Raw genomic sequence first — 18,950 nt, forward strand, 5'->3', positions numbered from 1 at the left:
AATAACTTTGCCTGCATTTATTAACAATTAAGAGATGAATTTGTGGAGTGTTTGATTGGTCAAGAGTTTTCATTGGTACCCTTCTTGTTGCTGGTTACCTGTAGGTCACTGACAGTGCACAGCAGAAGCAGTATGAAAGGGAGACTGCTTATGGTAAATATTGATTCTGAAACACAAATTTGCTTAGGTTTTCTTTGAAAGTGTAACCATTAATCAAGAAAACAACTTCAATTCATGAACAGAATGCCAGCTGTTTATATTTACACAGTCTGAATATCACTCAATAAAAACACAAACAGCCATTTTTATGAGAACAAAATCACAATAATACCAAAAGTTGTCAAAACATCTCCTTAAAAGTATTCAGCACCCTTACAACATAAAGAGATTAATCTTGAATTTTCTTCCCAGAACATATGTCTCTAGATAACGCTGGTTTGGAAGATGAAGAACAAGACCAGGAAGGGTTCAGAGATTGGCATCTGGTAAGTAAAATAAATAAATAAATAACAATTTTAGTGAAATATTGTTGCAAAAAAATCAGTTGATAAATAAGGGAGCCTTGCCCGGCGATGGCAGAGTGGCAGAGAATTGGAGGGCAATTCGGGTAAATTGGAATCTCAACCCATAATTTTAAATGGAACTGGGGGCAACCAGGTTTGGGGGGGGGGGGGGCACGGAAATAAATTTGGGGAAAGTGTCAAGAAGTGTTCACGCTTACTAGAGAAGGTTTGTAATTACGGTTACCGTTTTCCCCAATAGACTCAAAAGAAGGAGTCTTTCACGATTGAGGAACACCGCCCCGAGCAACAAGGAAGCAAATTGTGCTGTATTTCTCTCAATAAACAGAGTCAGTGGGCTGCTAACAAGGTCCCATTCCAGAGAGTTCTCTCATCAAAGGTAACCTTTTTATCAAACAAAAACAAGTAGTTTCTGAAATGCCACGATGGATCGTTTACTTCCTCTTCAAGTTTAATAAACTGCCTTAGTAACTTATGTCTTGGGAGAAGTTTGGGTTCTTAGAAGAGCTGGTGTGGTCTCCACATTTCAAACAGTTCACTCTGCTCGTTTTCAGGAATGTAGCTGCGCAAAGTATAATATTTAAAATCCCAAGACCACACCAGCTCTTCTCAGAGCCAACACTTCTCACAAAAGAATGTTTTTACCGGTACATGTTTGCACCTACAAGTTTACTACTACAGTTTTCCTTTTGTCTCAGTAATACTTCCTGTATTTTGATTGCATCATTGATAATGAATTAAGAAAGTCTTGCCAATAATAACGATATCTGGATGCTTGTGACTCCGCAGCCAACCAACATAAACATGGTACACTCAAAACAAGCAAAGACAGTACAAAAACAGGAAATCAAGTATATTCAAAATCAAAACAGCGATTGAATTTGCTGACTCTAAATTCTAAGTGGCTGTTGATGAGGCATGACCGAATTAGAGAGTGTTTTATTTGAGATTGGAACCACAGTATTTGGTATTGGTGGAAACAATGTGGCAGGAGATTGTCCCTCCCCCCCCCCCCCATACCCAGAGTTGTGTATAAATTACTTCTGATAGCGCCCTCTTTCGAATCAACCTCATTCAGCCTGTGAGTTTCCCATTGGGACCGAATCTTCATAAAACACCGTCATTTTGTGCTATTAATTGCTGAAGTTGCACCCTCTCAAAGCAAAAATGCACTAAGCCCCAGTCGACTCATACAAAAAATATCCTACCAACCAAGGAGGTAGAAATCTACCTCCATGAACCAACCAAGTGAATACTGAATACCTAGCACTGTAATTAATATGCAATCAAGAAGGCACCTATCTGAAAGGGAAGATGATGAAGAGATCTCAGTTTCAAACATGGGAGGAAAACCCCAACTGGGGGAAGACACACACAACCAAGTAGAGGGACTGAAAACCCCATCCAAATACAAGGCTCCCTCTGGGGTTTGAGCCAGGAGTCCACAAAAGAAGGCAATGTAGCATATACCACCAAAAGCCAATGCTGAATATATTTATAACCATACAGCATGACAAATTCGACCAGTCAGTCATAACAATGAAAACCTGTCTTTTTATTCCTTGAATACCTCGACAACAGAGCGTCATCCAAGAGTATGTTGACAACATGTTCCAGACCATTCTCTCCGTGGAGAGCGCCCCCAAGGCAATCAAGTTCCTCTTTGACTTCTTTGATGACCAGGCAGACATGTATGACTTGAAGTCCAAAGACCCCGAAATTAAATGCGCCTGGAAGAATAACATGTGAGTAAAGAATGGCAGAGTGGAAGAGGGAGGCCCCATGTTCCCATATTTTAAGACATTCTTTCCCTCTTGTACAGAAGTATCCCCTACCCCCAAACAAACAAAAGTCTTCTACAGAATTCCTGAGATTCCCAGAACATAAAGAAGACACAATAGGAAAGGGAGTACACCTTGTTACATATCAAGTGCCCCCAATTCATTGTTAAAGGGACCCCTACACAAGATTCAGCTCACATTATTAACAAACTCAAGAGTATAAAACCCCTATAGTTTCACCAAAATACTAAACAGCATTGTAGAAACTAAACCAATAGACATTGATCAACCTCATTTATAAATATTCACATCACTATTCACAAGTTCATGTCAAGTATTAAAGATACAAGTTCCAACTATCTTGAAATGACACGACAGAGGCTTGCATGCCTCCCTCATAATCCATTGCAGTTTGTGAAAGATGCTTAAGACTAAACACCACTTTCTGCTTGGATACATAATTTTGCTTAGCTGTAAGCTTGATAACACTTATAGTCTAAGATGTTTTTATAAATTATTTCAAACAGTTTGCCTCTGCGTTTCTGGTCCAACGCCATCAAGCATCCAGACTACATCTTTGACATCCAACCTACTCCGTCCGTTGAGGCAAGCATGGATGTGATTGGTCAGTTATTCCATGATGCACACGACACCAAGACTGATAAACTTGGACAGGTAAAGAGAAACTGACGACAGAAAGGGTGGCTGTCTTAAAGGGTGGCTGTCTTAAAGGGTGGCTGTCTTAAATCACAGAAAAGCCAGATTGCATTCCCTTAGTGTCTGGTATAATACACTTGAGACAATTTTCATAAGTGCCATTCTACAAGATACAGACTGTGTATTCAATGCTGTAAAATTAATATTATTATATATTTCTGGCAATGAAACTAAAGAGTTCTCATGAGTGAACTTAAAATCACTCTAGCTTGCAAGCCTGAGGAGCCAAACACAATTTCTAACAGAGGAAGATTTTGCATTGATTGGATAATAATGGGGGAGCGGGTAGGGAAGCCCTATGAGTTCAACACCCAACAGAGTAAAACAATAAACAAAGTAATAAAACAAGATCAAACCACTTGAATGTTCTCCTTTAACCACTTTAGATCTTACTTCCAAGTTTCTCGACTTACTTATACCTTTGTGGTTTACTTTTGATCTGAATTGTTAACATTGACAGGAATCTTCCATCAACAAGTTCCTGTACAGCAGAGAGAAAACCAAGTACCAGCGTCTTGTCCGACAGTACTATAAAGGTGTGGAGGAGTCTACACCGGTAACCACACAAGACCTCAACACTGAACTACAAAAAGCAAGTCAGGTAAAAGGACATTTCACAATCCAAATTTTTTCAAAAACAATTATCAAAAATTCAAGTTAAATTCTCAAAACATACTCAATTTGGTTAAATTATAAGATTCCTTCACACAGCACCATTAAATCCTTTTATTCCAAAGTCAAAACTTGAATACAATACTTATTTAGTTATATTTGGATTCACACTCGATGAATTCAATTGTATTTGTTTTCTCTGTAGAATTTCACAGGATTGTTCAGCAAGCTTAGCACCTTAATGCAACTATGGGATCTTGTAAGTTGATTGATTTTATTTGTGAGAAAAAATGATATCATAAAACATACAATTGACACACAAGTTATATTAAAGGGGAGTTGTTCATCCACAAAAACACCTACTCTGTTCTGTAATTATTAGTAATGTTAAAATATAAATTTGCCTCTTAAAATACAACCAGCCGAACATTTGATCTGCAATTTTGTGGAGTAAAAAAAACACACACAAAACCCCACAGTTTCAACGAGTATTAATGTGAATAATTATTGTCTTCTTTTACAACCACATTTATTTCAAAACAAACCCTTTTTGTACAGCCAGAAGTGCCCAATCAGAACGCAATGTGTCCCTCGAATGTTTTTAGGTACATCATGCTCTAGCCTAAGTAAGTTTGATGGTGGACACATCATTAGTTAGATACTTCTGTATACACCCGAGCCAAACAGTGCACTCCTACAGTGTCCACCACGCCTCAAAAATAGTTACAGGAACGCCCTTCAACTCTAAACATGAAATCCCATCAGCTCTATTCCCTCTTCAGTCTCCTGATAAAGACTAGAGCACCTTCTAGTTGAAATGTCTGGAATAAACCAACAGTTTCAGAGGCACTACTTCTTCATAGAATGGATTAATGCATGGCATGACCCCCAGAAATTAATAAACATCTCAATCATGAAAATTATTAACTTCTCTTTCTCTCTTTCAATCTGAAAACAGCTTCTTGTGGTGTTGAAGACAAAAGATCAAAGTGATCAGAAGCATCTGGGATGCTTGCTGCAGGAGGTGAAAGAAACACTCTCCAGAGGCAATGCTTTGTAAAATGTTCTTGATGTTTAATACTGGTTTTCCAGGTCAACTTCTGCCGTTCAAATTCACACCTCAAGTTCGATCAATCAAGGTTCATTTAAGCTACTATTGCATTCAGTTTCGTTTTGGTGAACTCATTATTTTGTTCTGCTCATTCAGATTCATTTCAGTCATTGCAATTCATTTGTTGGCATTAAACACTACATGTTCGCTATTCAGGTGATTGTCCACCACCCATTAACACTTGATGTAATTAAATGGTTAAAAAGCCTCTTGCTGCTGGCTCTTATGAAATTGAATGAAATGTTTGATATAATGAAGTTGAATGATCTTATACTTGAATAGTGAATACTTAACTGTTGAAGTTGAATGACTGTTGAATGCTTAAAATGTGAATTTTCAAATGATTAGTATTTGAATGAGCTGTGTGTTAAATAACCAAAGGTTCTTTGTTGACATTGGCCAGGAAAACATACAAGAAAGTAAGAGATAATCATTAAATGAGATGAGACTTGAATAATGTAATGTGTAAGAAATGTTGCTTCCCTTAGCCAGGTTTCTGTTTTGATTTGCCTGAGACAAAAATATACAAATGTCTGTGCATAGACTTGAAATAATATTACAAAAAATGAGGAATGAAAACAATAATGTCTGTCTGATCAGTTTTGAGGTTTATGTATTTTTCATGGTAATATTTTATTATTTTTATTCTTCTATTTTATTAGCTGAAATGTTTTTCAAAGTAATAGGTTTTCCAGCACATTTTGGACAAAATACTTCACATTAGTTTCTAACAGTGTAGAGTTTGTTGTGGGTTTTTTAGGCAGTAAATCATGAACGTTTATGGAAACTCCCAGTCAGAACCATACCCAATCAGACTAAAAGATATTTAAATAATGGAATTTTGTACTCAATTTTTACATAATTTTGACCCAGTTTGCGGTGATTTTTACACAGATTCTTGGACATGTTCACCCAGAAATTTGTCAATAAATTAATAGTGGTTTCTAATTTTGTTACCACCTATAGTAAACAATGAAAATGTGATTTTTTTTTGCAAGACTGTGATGGTTAATTTGTATTTTTGAGGAAATATTTAACTTGTATACCATTTCAGTTTGTCTATTAATATTTGTTTAAATGACAGTTCATAAATGCATGATTGTATAATACTCAGATAAATGTATGTTATTAAAGACATTTAATTATCATCTTCAAGATGTTTATAAGTTGAAAGCTGTCATGCTACGTTGAAAATATGACATAAAGTATGAGGAAGTGAGACTTCAGGTGAAGTTTAAACACTCTTGTCCACAACATCACAAGCTGGAACATTGCCCTCACTGAAGTAAGTTGAAGCCATTCATTGGCTAAGAGTTTTACCCCAGGATGAATGCAGGTTCTATTCCATGAATGTTATACTTATAGGGTCAATTTTGAGGAAGAATATTTAATTTAAGCCAATAGTTAAAACTTGTTCTTTGTACAATTGTTTATTATTCTGAATATTTTAAAATTGTGTTATTAATTTAGCTTATTTTTTTAACAGTTAAGAATTGTAAGCAGTGCCATAAAGTTGATCAACTTAATAAACAAAATATACAGAAGAGAATAATGCAGCTATGATCTAGTATTATTTATTTGGCCAAGTTTGCAACTAAAAGGACTATGCAACAATACATGTGTTCTGTTTAAAATGAGGATATGGAGCAATAGCTTAAAGGAATTCACATTGCCTTGGATCAGTCGAGTTGGTCTTTTAAAAGCGTTTGTGACCGTTTGTTATAAAATGCATATGGTTAGAAAGATGTTTTAAAAATAGAATACAATGATCCACACACATTTGCATCGAAATTGCGTGGTTTTCCTTTTACTTTGCGAACTAACACGGTAGGCCATTTATTGACTCCCATAAATGGCCGACCGTGTTTGTGGACGCTTTTCAAAGACCAATTTGACCGATCCAAGGCAACGTGTTCCTTTAAAGGAATATAAAACTTTCAACTATTGGAATCAGATGACAAGACAACCTCATTCTTAATGGTCAGGGGTCGATTTTGCAAAGATAGTCCTCACTTAATAGGACTATAGGCCTTGTCCTAGGAGTTATTAAAAATTTAGGGCTGGTCCTAAGGTAGGAGGAGCAACTCGGGATAAGACTAGTCTGAAACCAAAGTGGACCAAACCACTGTGGCTCAAAAGGCTATTATTCTTATCTTAAAATAAATTTAAAACAAAATCTGAATTATTGTTTTATAACATTGGGCGGGGAGGATAGTGCTTATTGTCAGGTGGCCAAAGTATTTTGGCTGTGATTGTTGATTTCAACTGAACCTGTTTGAGATTGCTGGTCCAGTTCTATTTTAGAGGGACTTGTCGTGGTTAATATTGCCTCCCTGTGCTTCGTCTTTCTATAAAATGATCCGGCTTCCTCTCACTTTCACCAAACTTACAGCAGATTGGTTTGAGTAATGGTGTTTACTGAAAGACACAGGACTCTCTTTACCAAACCAACGAGTTTGATATATTTTTCGAGAAAAACAAACCAAACAAACCAAACAAACCAAACAAACCAAACAAACTAGGCTTGGGGTCTAGGGTTCCATTCAACTGTTTGAAGCCTCATGAAGGAAATAGTACTTGCTCTACCTAATGAAAACCACGGCAAATCCCAAAGCCAAAGCTATGTCAAAAGGGTCCGCATATAGTAATGTGCACTCAAATCTAAATAACTCAAAATAATTTTAGCATAAAAACATACTTGGTACAACAATGAAGAGCTAATGTTGATTGTGTATTTTAAGAAACAGCTCCCTTCGATATGCAATGATGTGTGACAAAAGCCTGCCCTCACTCCTGACCCTTTCTTCCACTAAGTTGGGTGCATTGTGAACAACATAGAGCTTACTCGGTGTATCAAAAGGCTGTAAAAAAATTGATGTTTTTTTTTTTTTTGCGATGTTATTTCCTTCTCGATAGTCGTTATTTCCACTGCTTGTGCTATAGTTATTTATGGCTGTCTTAAATCGCTCATTTCGTTGCCACCATCTTCAATAAAGTGTTGTTTTGTGGCTTCTGCAGAAAGCCCGCCCACCACTTTTCTGATTCTGACTCAAATAAGTCTGGAATCGCGGGAGCCTTACATCGTCCCAATCAAAACGAGTTTTATCACTTTTTAGTTTCCTGCAGACGTTTTGTGAATGTTGGAGAGCCTTCTCAAATTAAAAACAACAAAACTACTCGTTCTGAAAAAGTAAGAGATCTTTATCCAGGCACGTGTTTGTCATCCTGTGCCTGAAGCATTGTACGTCAGTAAAAGACAGAAGAAGAGAAGTCAACAACTTATTTCTATTGAGTTCGTCAATTGACACTATGGAGGCCCAGAGGAGCCACGTAATCATCTTGTTGGCTGTATGTTTGATCCTGCTGGGATTATTAGGTAGCGTTGTATCAGGTGAATGGCAAGGAGATCTGTCATCTTATCACATTGCTTCATTCAGTAATCCTCATCCTCCTAGACCTCTCAATGATCCATCTGGTAACCACAATGCTAAATTCAATCATTTCACTCTATCTGGCCCTGATGGAGCTGTGTATGTTGGAGCTGTCAACTACTTATACAGACTGGATAGTTCATTGAATCTGCTACAGAATGTTAGTACATGTCAAGAACTAGGAGAGGATAGATGTGATACATTCACCAACTACAATAAAATCCTGATATTAGAAAATCAGAATCGGTTGATTACATGTGGAAGTGAGAATGGAGGAAAGTGTCAGTTCAGAAATCCAGATGATTTGACTGATGTGTTGTTTCAACCAGGGCCTAATGTTGCTGGTTTTGGAGATACATCTACGGTGAGTTTGATTGCACCAGGAACTGATGGACCAAATGGCGCAGGGCCAGATGGAGGAGACTGGTTGTATGTGGCAGTGACTTTTACTGCTGAGGTTGGCTACAGCCATATTCCACCAGTCAGCAGAAGAATCCTTAGTAAAGAAGGGTTGTTGTTATTCCCATCAGGCATAGGGTTTTCTTCATTTACTTTATTTGATACTTCCAATCTTAAGACTCCAATCCACATTACATATGTAACTTGTTTCTCATATGATGGATTCACATACTTCATCACTTCTCAAGAGGAGGATTTTGATTCCAATGTCTTTGTTTCTAAAATGAACAGAGTCTGTCAGACCAGTCCAACATTTGACTCTTACACAGAAATCACCCTACAATGCCAAGGATCAGATGGTAGTGTGTACAGTTTGGTACAAGCTGCTCATATTGGCCCAGCAGGTCAGGATCTTGCTGTATCATTAGGTTTGAATGCTGAGGACATGGTGTTGTATGCTGTGTTTGCTAAGAATGAAGGAGCTGATGGGACTAGTGATGTACCTATTGATCAGTCAGCATTGTGTGTGTATAAGATGAGTGATATTTTAGATGCCTTCAAGGAAGCAGTCAGGGGATGTATTCAAGATGGAGATGACTACTCAGCGCAGTACTTGGAAGGATCCAGGTGTATTACATTTCCAGTGAGTATGAGTATGGTCAACTTCACTCAGTTTAAATGCAATTTATGTGTATGTTTATGTTAATGAATATTAGTATAGATACCATCAGGGATGATAATGTTTTCAACTTAAAAACCAACACATTCAGTCTTTTTTAAATAATGTATGGGACAAGTTTATAAAGATGTTGTTCTAATGCTTTTATTTAGCGTCAGTCTGGAAAGAGGTTGTAAAATAATCATATTAACATTTTGTTTAAACTTAATCATTTACCCGTAGAGCAACAACGTTTATACTTTTCAATGCATGTTTTTGTCTCTTCAATGACATTCTTTTTTGGGGAAGTTGATGCGATCAAAAAGAAGTATGCCACCCTCTCGTGTAAAGCATGTGCTTATGGCAAACGAAATCAAATCTAAATTGATCTCTGACCATGGAGGAAAAATAGATATGCTCTGACCGTCAAATAATATTATTGCATGCATGCATATTGCTACGTTTTTAGGAAAAAAACGTATGAAGCACATGTCCATTTGGTTGTCAGTGATAAACATTGATTTATTGGTACATGTGTCGTAACTGTTAAGACGAGCATTACATTTTGTTTGAAATGGACTCTGATTGTCTAATCAACGGGCACCGTCACTACCTACATGTACATGCCACCATGGAGGAATTGCACGCCAAAAAGATCACGGTGTTTGCAAATTGCGTGACCCCTCGATATGCAATGTGCCAAAATGAAGGAGTCAAAATTTTGTTCAAATAAAACATTATTGTGTCAAAAAGTGAACATTATGCCTGCTCCCATGCATGACCTTTTCTTCCAGTTGGGTGAACAACAAATGGCCTACGAAGCCACTTGGTAAAAAGGCTGTATTTGTTAAAGTTCTTTTATGCCAGAGTATTTCCGTCTCGTATGGTTGTCGAGTATTCTGGCTCTCTTCGCTAAAGTATTTAGGCCGTCACCTTCACCAGAGTGTTGTTTTACTGTTACTGCAGGAAGCCCGCCCATCTGACTCAAATGACTCTGGAATCGCGGAACCAACATTATCCCAACCAAAGAAAGGGTAACATCTCTTAAGTTTCTTGCAGACACTTTCGTGAATGTTCTGCTTTCGCTTTTGTGTGTTTAAGGAGAGCCTCATACTATATTTAAAGTAACAAAGCTACTGCAAAAGTGTTCTAAAAAAGTTTGAGAGATCTTTCTCCAGCCTTGCATTCGTCATCCTGTTCCTGAAGCTTTGTACAGCTTCAGAAGAAACGGAAGAAAAAAGTTACTTCTGTTACACTATGGAGGCCCAGAGGAGCCACGTAACCATCTTGGTTGTATGTTTGATCCTGCTGGGATTATTAAGTAGTATTGTATCAGCTGAATGGCAAGGAGATCTGTCATCTTATCAAATTGCTTCATTCAGTAATCCTCATCCTCCTAGACCTCTCAATGATCCATCTGGTAGCCACAATGGTAAGTTCAATCATTTCACTTGATCTGGCCCTGATGGAGCTGTGTATGTTGGAGCTGTCAACTACTTATACAGACTGGATAGTTCATTGAATCTGCTACAGAATGTTAGTACATGTCAAGAACTAGGACAGGATAGATGTGATATGTTCACCAACTACAATAAAATCCTGATATTAGATAATCAGAATCGGTTGATTACATGTGGAAGTGAGAATGGAGGAAAGTGTCAGTTCAGGAATCCAGATGACTTGACTGATGTGTTGTTTCAACCAGAGCCTAATGTTGCTGGTTTTGGAGAGTTGTTTACTGTAAGTTTGATTGCACCAGGAACTGATGGACCAAATGGCGCAGGGCCAGATGGAGGTGACTGGTTGTATGTAGCTGTGGCTTATTCTGCTGAGGTTGGCTATATAAGAATTCCACCAGTCAGCAGAAGACTCCTTAGTACAGACGGGTTGTTGATATCTCCATCAGGCACAGAGTCTTTGTCATTTACTGCATTTGATACTTCCAATCTTTATACTCCAATCCGTATTGCATATGTAACTGGTTTCTCATATGATGGATTCACATACTTCATCACTTCTCAAGAGGAGGATTTTGATTCCAACGTCTTTGTTTCTAAAATGAACAGAGTCTGTCAGACCAGTCCAACATTTGACTCTTACACAGAAATCACCCTACAATGCCAAGGATCAGATGGTAGTGTGTACAGTTTGGTACAAGTTGCTCATATTGGCCCAGCAGGTCAGGATCTTGCTGTATCATTAGGTTTGAATGCTGAGGACATGGTGTTGTTTGCTGTGTTTGCTAAGAATGAAGGAGCTGATCGGACTAGTGATGTACCTATTGATCAGTCAGCATTGTGTATGTATAAGATGAGTGATATTTTAGATGCCTTCATTGAAACAGTCAGGGGATGTATTCAAGATGGAGATGACCATTCAGTGAAGTACTTGCAAGGATCCAAATGTACTACATTACCAGTAAGTGTATGGTTCGCTACATTACAGGTGTATCCCAGGTTATTTTGCTAACATAAGATACCTTCAGGGAAGCCAAGGGAGGTTTTTCTTTAAAAGGCATTGTATAAAAAGAGATTTAAAAATGTTAAAGGCAGTGGACACTATTGGTAATTGTCAAAGACTAGCCTTCACAGTTGGTGAATCTCAACATATGCATAAAATAACAAACCTGTGAAAATTTGAACTCAATCTGTCATCGAATTTGCAAGATAATAATGAAAGAAAAAAACACCCTTGTCACACGAATTTGTGTGCGTTTAGATGGTTGATTTCGAGACCTCAAGTTCTAAACCTGAGGTCTCGAAATCAAATTCGTGGAAAATTACTTCTTTCTCGAAAACTATGGCACTTCAGAGGGAGCCGTTTCTCACAATGTTTTATACCATCAACCTTTCCCCATTACTCGTCACCAAGAAAGGTTTTATGCTAATAATTAGTGTCTAACCAATAGTGTCTACTGCCTTAAAGCTACTCATGTTTTAGGACTTTATTCAAATCAAACTGTTTTCTTTGGTTTTGGTCTATTTTATCATTCTTTCTACAAATACAGGAAAACAGAATCACAATATTACTGATATTCATTGTTTTCTATATGATAAAGCAATTATGTTTGTAAAATTTATTGCTACCACTTGTATGCTCCCTCTCATTGAAACTGTTCTCTGGTAAAAGAAAAAAGAATTAAAAAACAACCTAACATTTTGTTGTTTTTTATGTTCAAGTAAAACAACTCTGTCGATTGTAATGGTTTGCTGTGTTGCACACAAATTAAAAAGATTTTTTCCCCACAATGTTTTTCCGCTCTCTTTGAAATCACTGGACTGGATGTCACATTCATAACTAACTATTTTTATTGTGTTGTTAAATTACCCACCTGGTGCTTGTATGTAAAACCAAGTTGAAGTTGTGGATTGAGGCTAAAATATTTATCTTGTTTTATTGTCTAGATTGGTCCAGATATGTTTTTGTGTCATCCTTTTGAAGGGTACACTACAATATACAGGAATGCTAAAGGCATCAGTGTAACGGCATCCAATGCTGTACTGGAACTATCAGGTACATCAAATGAGACATCCAATTTTCTGTTCTTCTATTTCTAGGTCAGTCCAGATATGTTTCTGTGTCATCCTTTTGAAAGTAGCAACGAAGTTTACAAGTATGCTAAAGGAATTGATGTAACTTCATCAAATGCGGTACTGGAACTTTCGGGTATTAAAAAAGATACTGCATTACCTAAACAATAAAAATGTTCTGGTTTCAATTTAAAAGGGCAGTTAAACATCAACTCTCATCTCAATCAAATTTTTAACAGTCTTAAATGCTTGTTTTATTTTGACTGCTCACTTTCCTCTGTCCAATTGTATTTGATTGTAGTCTTCTTGATAACAATTGTCAGTAAGTAAATTTTTAAAATATTTAAAGGCAGTGGACACTATTGGTAATTACCCAAACAAAAAACTAGCATAAAACCTTACTTGATAACGAGAGGCTGAGAGTATAAAACGGCTACCTCGGAAGTAACGTAGTTTTTGAGAAAGAAGTAACTTTCCACGAATTTGATTTCAAGACCTCAGAATTAGATTTTGAGGTCTTGAAATCAAGCATCTGAAAGCACACAACTTCGTGTGACAAGGGTGTTTTTTCTCTCATAGTTATTTCGCAACTCAGATGACCAATTGAGTTCAATTTATCACAGGCTTGTTATTTTATGCATATGTTGAGATACACCAAGTGAGAAGACTGTTCTTTGACAATTACCAATAGTGTCCAGTGTCTTTAAAGTGTTGGCCCCTGTGTTGTTTGCAAGTTAAATGTTTTTGTGATAGTTTTAACTTGTTCTCTTTTTTACAGGACCATAAAGCTGTTGAGCTGATATTAAGTATCCTTTAAAAATATGTTTTTTTTAAAATAAATTAATGTACATTTTTTTAATATTGTCATTTCAAGACACTCTGATGTCCTCCATCATTACAACTACTGAGATGAACCACACTGTAGCTATCATTGGAACTTACTACAGTGGGGAACTTTTAAAGGTAAGTATATTAATTTTGTTAATGTATATTTCTTTCATTTGTTTCTTGGATCAATAAGAGGATGCTTCCATCTTGGCTTTTGTGCAATTGGCAGCTTCCAGACCAAATCAAATCAACGAAACTGAAATTTTTATCATCCATCACCTTTAGAAGTAATTCATTATTCTTTCCTTGAAAGGATACTTAGGCGGGTAAATACATTTAACGCAATTCCAAATATACATAGAAAGTAACACAAACAAATAAAAACTTGGGTTGGTTAAAAATATGAAACTTTAAAGCACTGCTAATTATTGACTGTTGTGGGTCTCAAGACCGGTCTCCCCCTCGGACCTTCAGGTCTTGGTCTCGGATTTCGACTACAACACTGAACGTCTAACCACTCCTTATTTACAAGTGTTTGACCATAAATTATTATTGAAAATCAACCTGCTTACAACCACAAACTTTACCATAAAGGAATATATTAAAAAAATTACACAAAAACATACACACGCAGCAATGTTTCTGTCTTCTGTTACACAAAAACATTGATTATATATGGAGCAAAAAAGGGAGGAGCAGAAAACAAGCAGAAGATGAAAGCATTGAACAAAGGAAAGTCAAATTCAAAAGGACAAAGGAAGGGTGGGGGACCAAGGACCTTGCAAGTGTCAAACACAAACTTTACAATGATGACCTGTAACTTTGGTATAACAAATGACAGCACAAATCCATGATTCAAGATTAAACATTATCCCAGGTTAACTATTCATATTCTTATTATGCAAGATGGACCCATTGTATGCCTATCTTTAAATTGTTGTGTTACAGGTTCACATCCAAAGCAATACCTCAGCTAGACTGTATGAAAGAGTAGACCTTGATATTACTGGATCAGTTCTTAAAGATGTCAAGATTAATGATGCAACAAGAGAGATGTACATACTCACTGAACAAAAGGTACAATATATAAAGATGGAAGGACCATGCAAATGTTATTTTTTAATTTACCCCAAGCATATAATTTGACTTCATCTTTTTAAATATGTTTTGATTTGGACTGTATAGTTTCTGAAGATGCGTGTTGAGAATTGTGGTCAGTATACAACGTGTGAGACGTGTATTGGTACGGATGCAGAGATGGATGGAGACCCATACTGTGGCTGGTGTACTCTGCAAAGACAGTAAGTATTGTATCTTGATTGGTTAACAATGCATGTTGAGAGCTATTACATATGCAGGGAGGGATGGAAACGTCAGCTGAATTAACAAATTTGGATCACCTAAAAAATAACTCTGTATGTGTTTTGTTAATACCTGTTTAGGTGCACCCTGTATTCTGAATGCAAGATGCCTGATGTGTCTACCCGCTGGTTAGCCTATAATACTGCTCAGTGTATTGAGATAACCAATGTGGATCCTTATAACACTCTACCAATCACTGTCACAGAACAACAGGTAAGAGTAACTGGTTACTGACTTTGCGCATTTCCATATAGCTGGTTGGCACACAAAATTGCTTAACAAAGGAAGTATTGCTTAGCAGAAGTGGACATCCCAAAACGCTATTAAGATTACATTAGTGTGACTCAGTGGCTTTATGTTCTGAATATCCCCTTTGCCCTTCCCTTTTTTCCCCTCTCCAATCCACCTGTATCTGTGCCACTAGCTTACTAACTACCAATTGTATTATTACCTAGATTACTGCAAGTGTAGAGCAGTTACCAGATTTACTGACCAACATGACATATGAGTGTTGGTTTGGATCCTACGTATCTCAAGCTACAAAGACAAATGAGGATCTTAGATGTGTCTCCCCACCTGGTAATAGGATACCACCAATTCAACAAGGAGGTAAGTCAAACACTAAACTAGGGCCATTTGTTGCTATTGTTGTTGTTAAAATAAAATAAACATACAACTTTTTATGAATGTTCCATTTTCCAGATGATGCTGTTCAGGTTACACTAAGCATCCATTCCAGTGAAACATCAGTCAGTTTTGTGGATACAAGTTTCTACTTCTATGAATGCTCCACTCATACTTCGTAAGAATATTTTATGTTCGCTCTAGCTTTAACTTTGATACTTCGTGAGAATATTTCATGTTCGCTCTAGCTTTAACTTTGATGACACTCCATTTATGGTACGCAAAATGTATTCATTGTCTTTGATTATGATAAAATTAATTGAGTTCCAAATTCCTTGATTTGGTTAAAATTGTTGATACTTTGTCCATTAGCATAGTACACTTCTCTAATCCATAAACCCAATCATCAGCTTAAATTATTTTGTTGTTTTGTATGTGTGTTTGTTGTAGTTGTGTATCTTGTGTTGGTAGTCGATGGGCCTGTGATTGGTGTGTCTTTGAGAATAGATGCACCCATGTTAGTTCTACTTGCTCAGGAGACAATGAAATCATCATTACGGGACAAAACGTAAGGCTCTATCACAAATGTAGTCTTTTCCAAATACCGATATCTAACAGTTAAACAAACTGAAGATCAAGGTGTTGTCTACAAAGACATGAAACCATACATGAAATATGTTTTCAATAACATATATGAGGTGTTATTGAGTTGTTCTGAAACATTTGAAGATCAATGAAAGAATGTATGTTAGTCAATGATTTGATATTTTTTCTTTAGAATCCAGCTTTGTCTTCACCCAAGGGTCCGGGTTCCTGCCCTCAGCTGCTGGCTCAGAATACTGAAGTCCTTCTTCCCAATGGAATTGAAAGAAGTTTACAAGTCATGACTACAAATCTACCTGATCAGACCCAGGTTAGATAATATCTTTATTGGTCAACCAGCGTTCAAAGGCAACATGAGTTAAATTAAATAAAGGCAAAAAGTGATTTTACAGCCACCACCACCCCCCCCCCCCCCACCAAGCAGAAGAATTGCAAGTCTTCAGTGTATGAAAGCAAACAAACATAAGTTATGCTTATAGAATACAGGAAGTGACTGTTAAAACAGTCCTCCATCCCTGAAATAACAAAGCAATTAATTACTATTCCACATGAAAGTTTGGTAACAAAGAGGGAATAGTTAAAAAATGATAAAATTGGTTTGACTGTGCATTTTGTAAGTGCTACATCATGAAGTATCCCATTTATTTTGTGACTTACACCAACAACAAAAAACACTTCAAAAATAACAGCAATCACAGCCTAAGATTACAAAAACCCAGACATTAGAGAGAAGGAACTAAGAGATAGAAAAACAAAATGAAGTAACTTCATAGGAAAAACTAAAACAAAAGGCCCAGATTGAGTAAGTTCTGAAATAATTTGTCAACATCTCGTGTTGCTGAGCACTTTGAAAGGAGCGGCAGTTTTAGCATAGCATAGGTACAGTACAAATGCTGGTCTGAGACAAAGAAAGGATACAGAGAAGAAAAAACAAAATTACAAAATAAAGAGGACCTCATAAAAAAAAACATTTGAAAAGTGTTGTATCAATAGCTTCATGTTGTTTTTATCAAATCTTTTAAAACTCCCCAGAACAAAATACCTAACTACCTGTCACATTGTCTCTCTTTCTGAAATTACAGGGGTCTGGCATTAAAGACAAATTATGGTGTAAAAGTATTTATATTAAGCTACCTACTCAAACAGAATTGGTTTGACTTCTGTGAAAATAAAAACAGTACAAACCTTCTTAGAATGAACGCCTTGTAACTAACATTTGTCTCTTCATCTCTTAGACTTCTAGCTTTGAATGTAGCTTTGATATCGAGGGAATACGTCAGAGTACAACGGCACAGCGTAATGATGATACCATCATGTGTGACATGAAAGCTGTAAGTTTTCTCAAGCCATTTCGCAGAATTATTTGAAATTGGAAAGCCAAAGTATCATTATTGAATCAGACGCCAACAGTTTAGTTGAACTTTGTTTGATATCAACCCATTTGTACTCCACAGTATACCTACACTTCCATTGATGAAGCAGAGCTGATTGTGAAACTAACCATTGAATGGACAGACACCAGTAATAACCCTCACATTCTAGATGACTTATTCAACAATAATGGTGAGTTTGAGTCAAGGATATGGGGTGGGGATACAGGCACTTCCATACACAAAAGAGTCTAACTTACAGAATTTTACCCTAAGTAAGACCCTAGCATACAGTAGCTAGGATCCCATAAGGGGTATGTTGCTGACTGAGTTCTCTCTGGACTGTAATGGTTTTGTTTAGTATAAACAAAATTTGAGCCATCTAGCATTACAATATTAAAAACCTAACAATCGTAAGATAAGTTGATTTTGATCATGAGATGCATTCCAACCCAACCTGTTCCCTCCAGCATTCTAATCGGAGACAAAGGTAACCTTTCCAAAGCATCTTTCTTTTTATGATTTATAAATAAGACATGCAAAGAAAGATTTTAAACTTGTATTTTTGCTACAGCAACACTTTACAAGTGTGGAGCATTGAAGCCAGATTGTAGTCGGTGTGTTACTGCCAGGCCAGAGCTGGAGTGTGTTTGGTGTAATGCTATGTGTGAACTAAGAGAGTGTTGTACAACAGCGGAAGGAGAGTGGGTTACCCACAATAATAACGCCAACTGCCCTGATCCAATCCTCCAAGGGGTGAGTAGATTTATAAGTTTCTGATTACAAATATGGAGAAACTGGCGATGTCAACTGACATGACCCTATCATCCAAGAAGCAAGTAGATACCAAGTACATTGATTATTGACAACTAGGTGAGGGTCTGTACTATTTTGTTAACGGCACTGTGAGATTGTCAGTGTATTAATTAAAGAAGGAAACACCTGCAATGAATGTGGAGGAATGTGACCCATACCCGAACTTAATTTTGTTTTTATTGTTTAGGTGTATCCATTGACTGGGCCAATAGAAGGTAACACCATAGTATCTGTAATGGGTACAGATATTGGCACAGGGTTCCATACTGTACTGAATGTGATGATTGGAGACCAAGAATGCCATCTGGATGGAGCGGAAACCTATTATGAAATAGGGCACAGGTAAGAAGTTTCATCAAACCATCTTGATGGACTAGAAGCTTATTGTTTACTCGTTGGGAGGTTAGTGTTTGATCACACTGTTGAACAGCTGAGTTTGTGTAAACTTTTGTTTGTTTGTTTGTTTATTTGTCTATAGAGGTGTAGGTGTTTGTTTTAGAGAGGAGTGTCTTCACAGCCACAGCTAAGCCATTTTATTTTACCATTGTGATCACTTTGTTATTCAAAAGTTCATATTATTTATTATT

The 18,950-nt window shown here is 36.9% G+C and overlaps 3 protein-coding genes and 1 pseudogene across 4 annotated transcripts in view; 3 read left to right on the top strand and 1 right to left on the bottom strand.

Annotated features, from left to right (window-relative positions):
* LOC139933758 (plexin-B-like) overlaps window positions 1-6,138 on the top strand; it is a 28,946-nt gene extending 22,808 nt beyond the window's left edge. For both annotated transcript variants that reach the window (XM_071927955.1, XM_071927956.1), the window contains 8 exons: window positions 105-153; window positions 412-485; window positions 763-900; window positions 2,103-2,266; window positions 2,830-2,977; window positions 3,480-3,620; window positions 3,837-3,890; window positions 4,590-6,138. In XM_071927955.1, coding sequence (XP_071784056.1) covers window positions 105-153; window positions 412-485; window positions 763-900; window positions 2,103-2,266; window positions 2,830-2,977; window positions 3,480-3,620; window positions 3,837-3,890; window positions 4,590-4,691 — 870 coding nt within the window. In that variant the 3' untranslated portion in view covers window positions 4,692-6,138. The remainder of the gene's footprint in view (window positions 1-104; window positions 154-411; window positions 486-762; window positions 901-2,102; window positions 2,267-2,829; window positions 2,978-3,479; window positions 3,621-3,836; window positions 3,891-4,589) is intronic.
* The window catches only part of LOC139933762 (plexin-B-like), a 129,923-nt gene that overhangs the window by 110,723 nt on the left and 250 nt on the right, over window positions 1-18,950 (bottom strand). The gene's annotated exons all lie outside the window — the stretch shown is intronic.
* LOC139933757 (plexin-A4-like) overlaps window positions 8,052-18,950 on the top strand; it is a 28,369-nt gene continuing 17,470 nt past the window's right edge. Inside the window, exons 1-14 of the mRNA XM_071927953.1 lie at window positions 8,052-9,215; window positions 12,635-12,743; window positions 13,635-13,723; window positions 14,537-14,665; window positions 14,774-14,889; window positions 15,031-15,163; window positions 15,406-15,559; window positions 15,653-15,752; window positions 16,025-16,142; window positions 16,353-16,487; window positions 17,413-17,508; window positions 17,632-17,740; window positions 18,122-18,303; window positions 18,551-18,705. Coding sequence (XP_071784054.1) covers window positions 8,052-9,215; window positions 12,635-12,743; window positions 13,635-13,723; window positions 14,537-14,665; window positions 14,774-14,889; window positions 15,031-15,163; window positions 15,406-15,559; window positions 15,653-15,752; window positions 16,025-16,142; window positions 16,353-16,487; window positions 17,413-17,508; window positions 17,632-17,740; window positions 18,122-18,303; window positions 18,551-18,705 — 2,789 coding nt within the window. The remainder of the gene's footprint in view (window positions 9,216-12,634; window positions 12,744-13,634; window positions 13,724-14,536; window positions 14,666-14,773; window positions 14,890-15,030; window positions 15,164-15,405; window positions 15,560-15,652; window positions 15,753-16,024; window positions 16,143-16,352; window positions 16,488-17,412; window positions 17,509-17,631; window positions 17,741-18,121; window positions 18,304-18,550; window positions 18,706-18,950) is intronic.
* On the top strand, window positions 10,488-11,699 carry LOC139934098 (plexin-A2-like; annotated as a pseudogene).

This window comes from Asterias amurensis, chromosome 2 (assembly GCF_032118995.1).
Source record: "Asterias amurensis chromosome 2, ASM3211899v1".
Classification (NCBI taxonomy): Eukaryota; Metazoa; Echinodermata; class Asteroidea; order Forcipulatida; family Asteriidae; genus Asterias; species Asterias amurensis.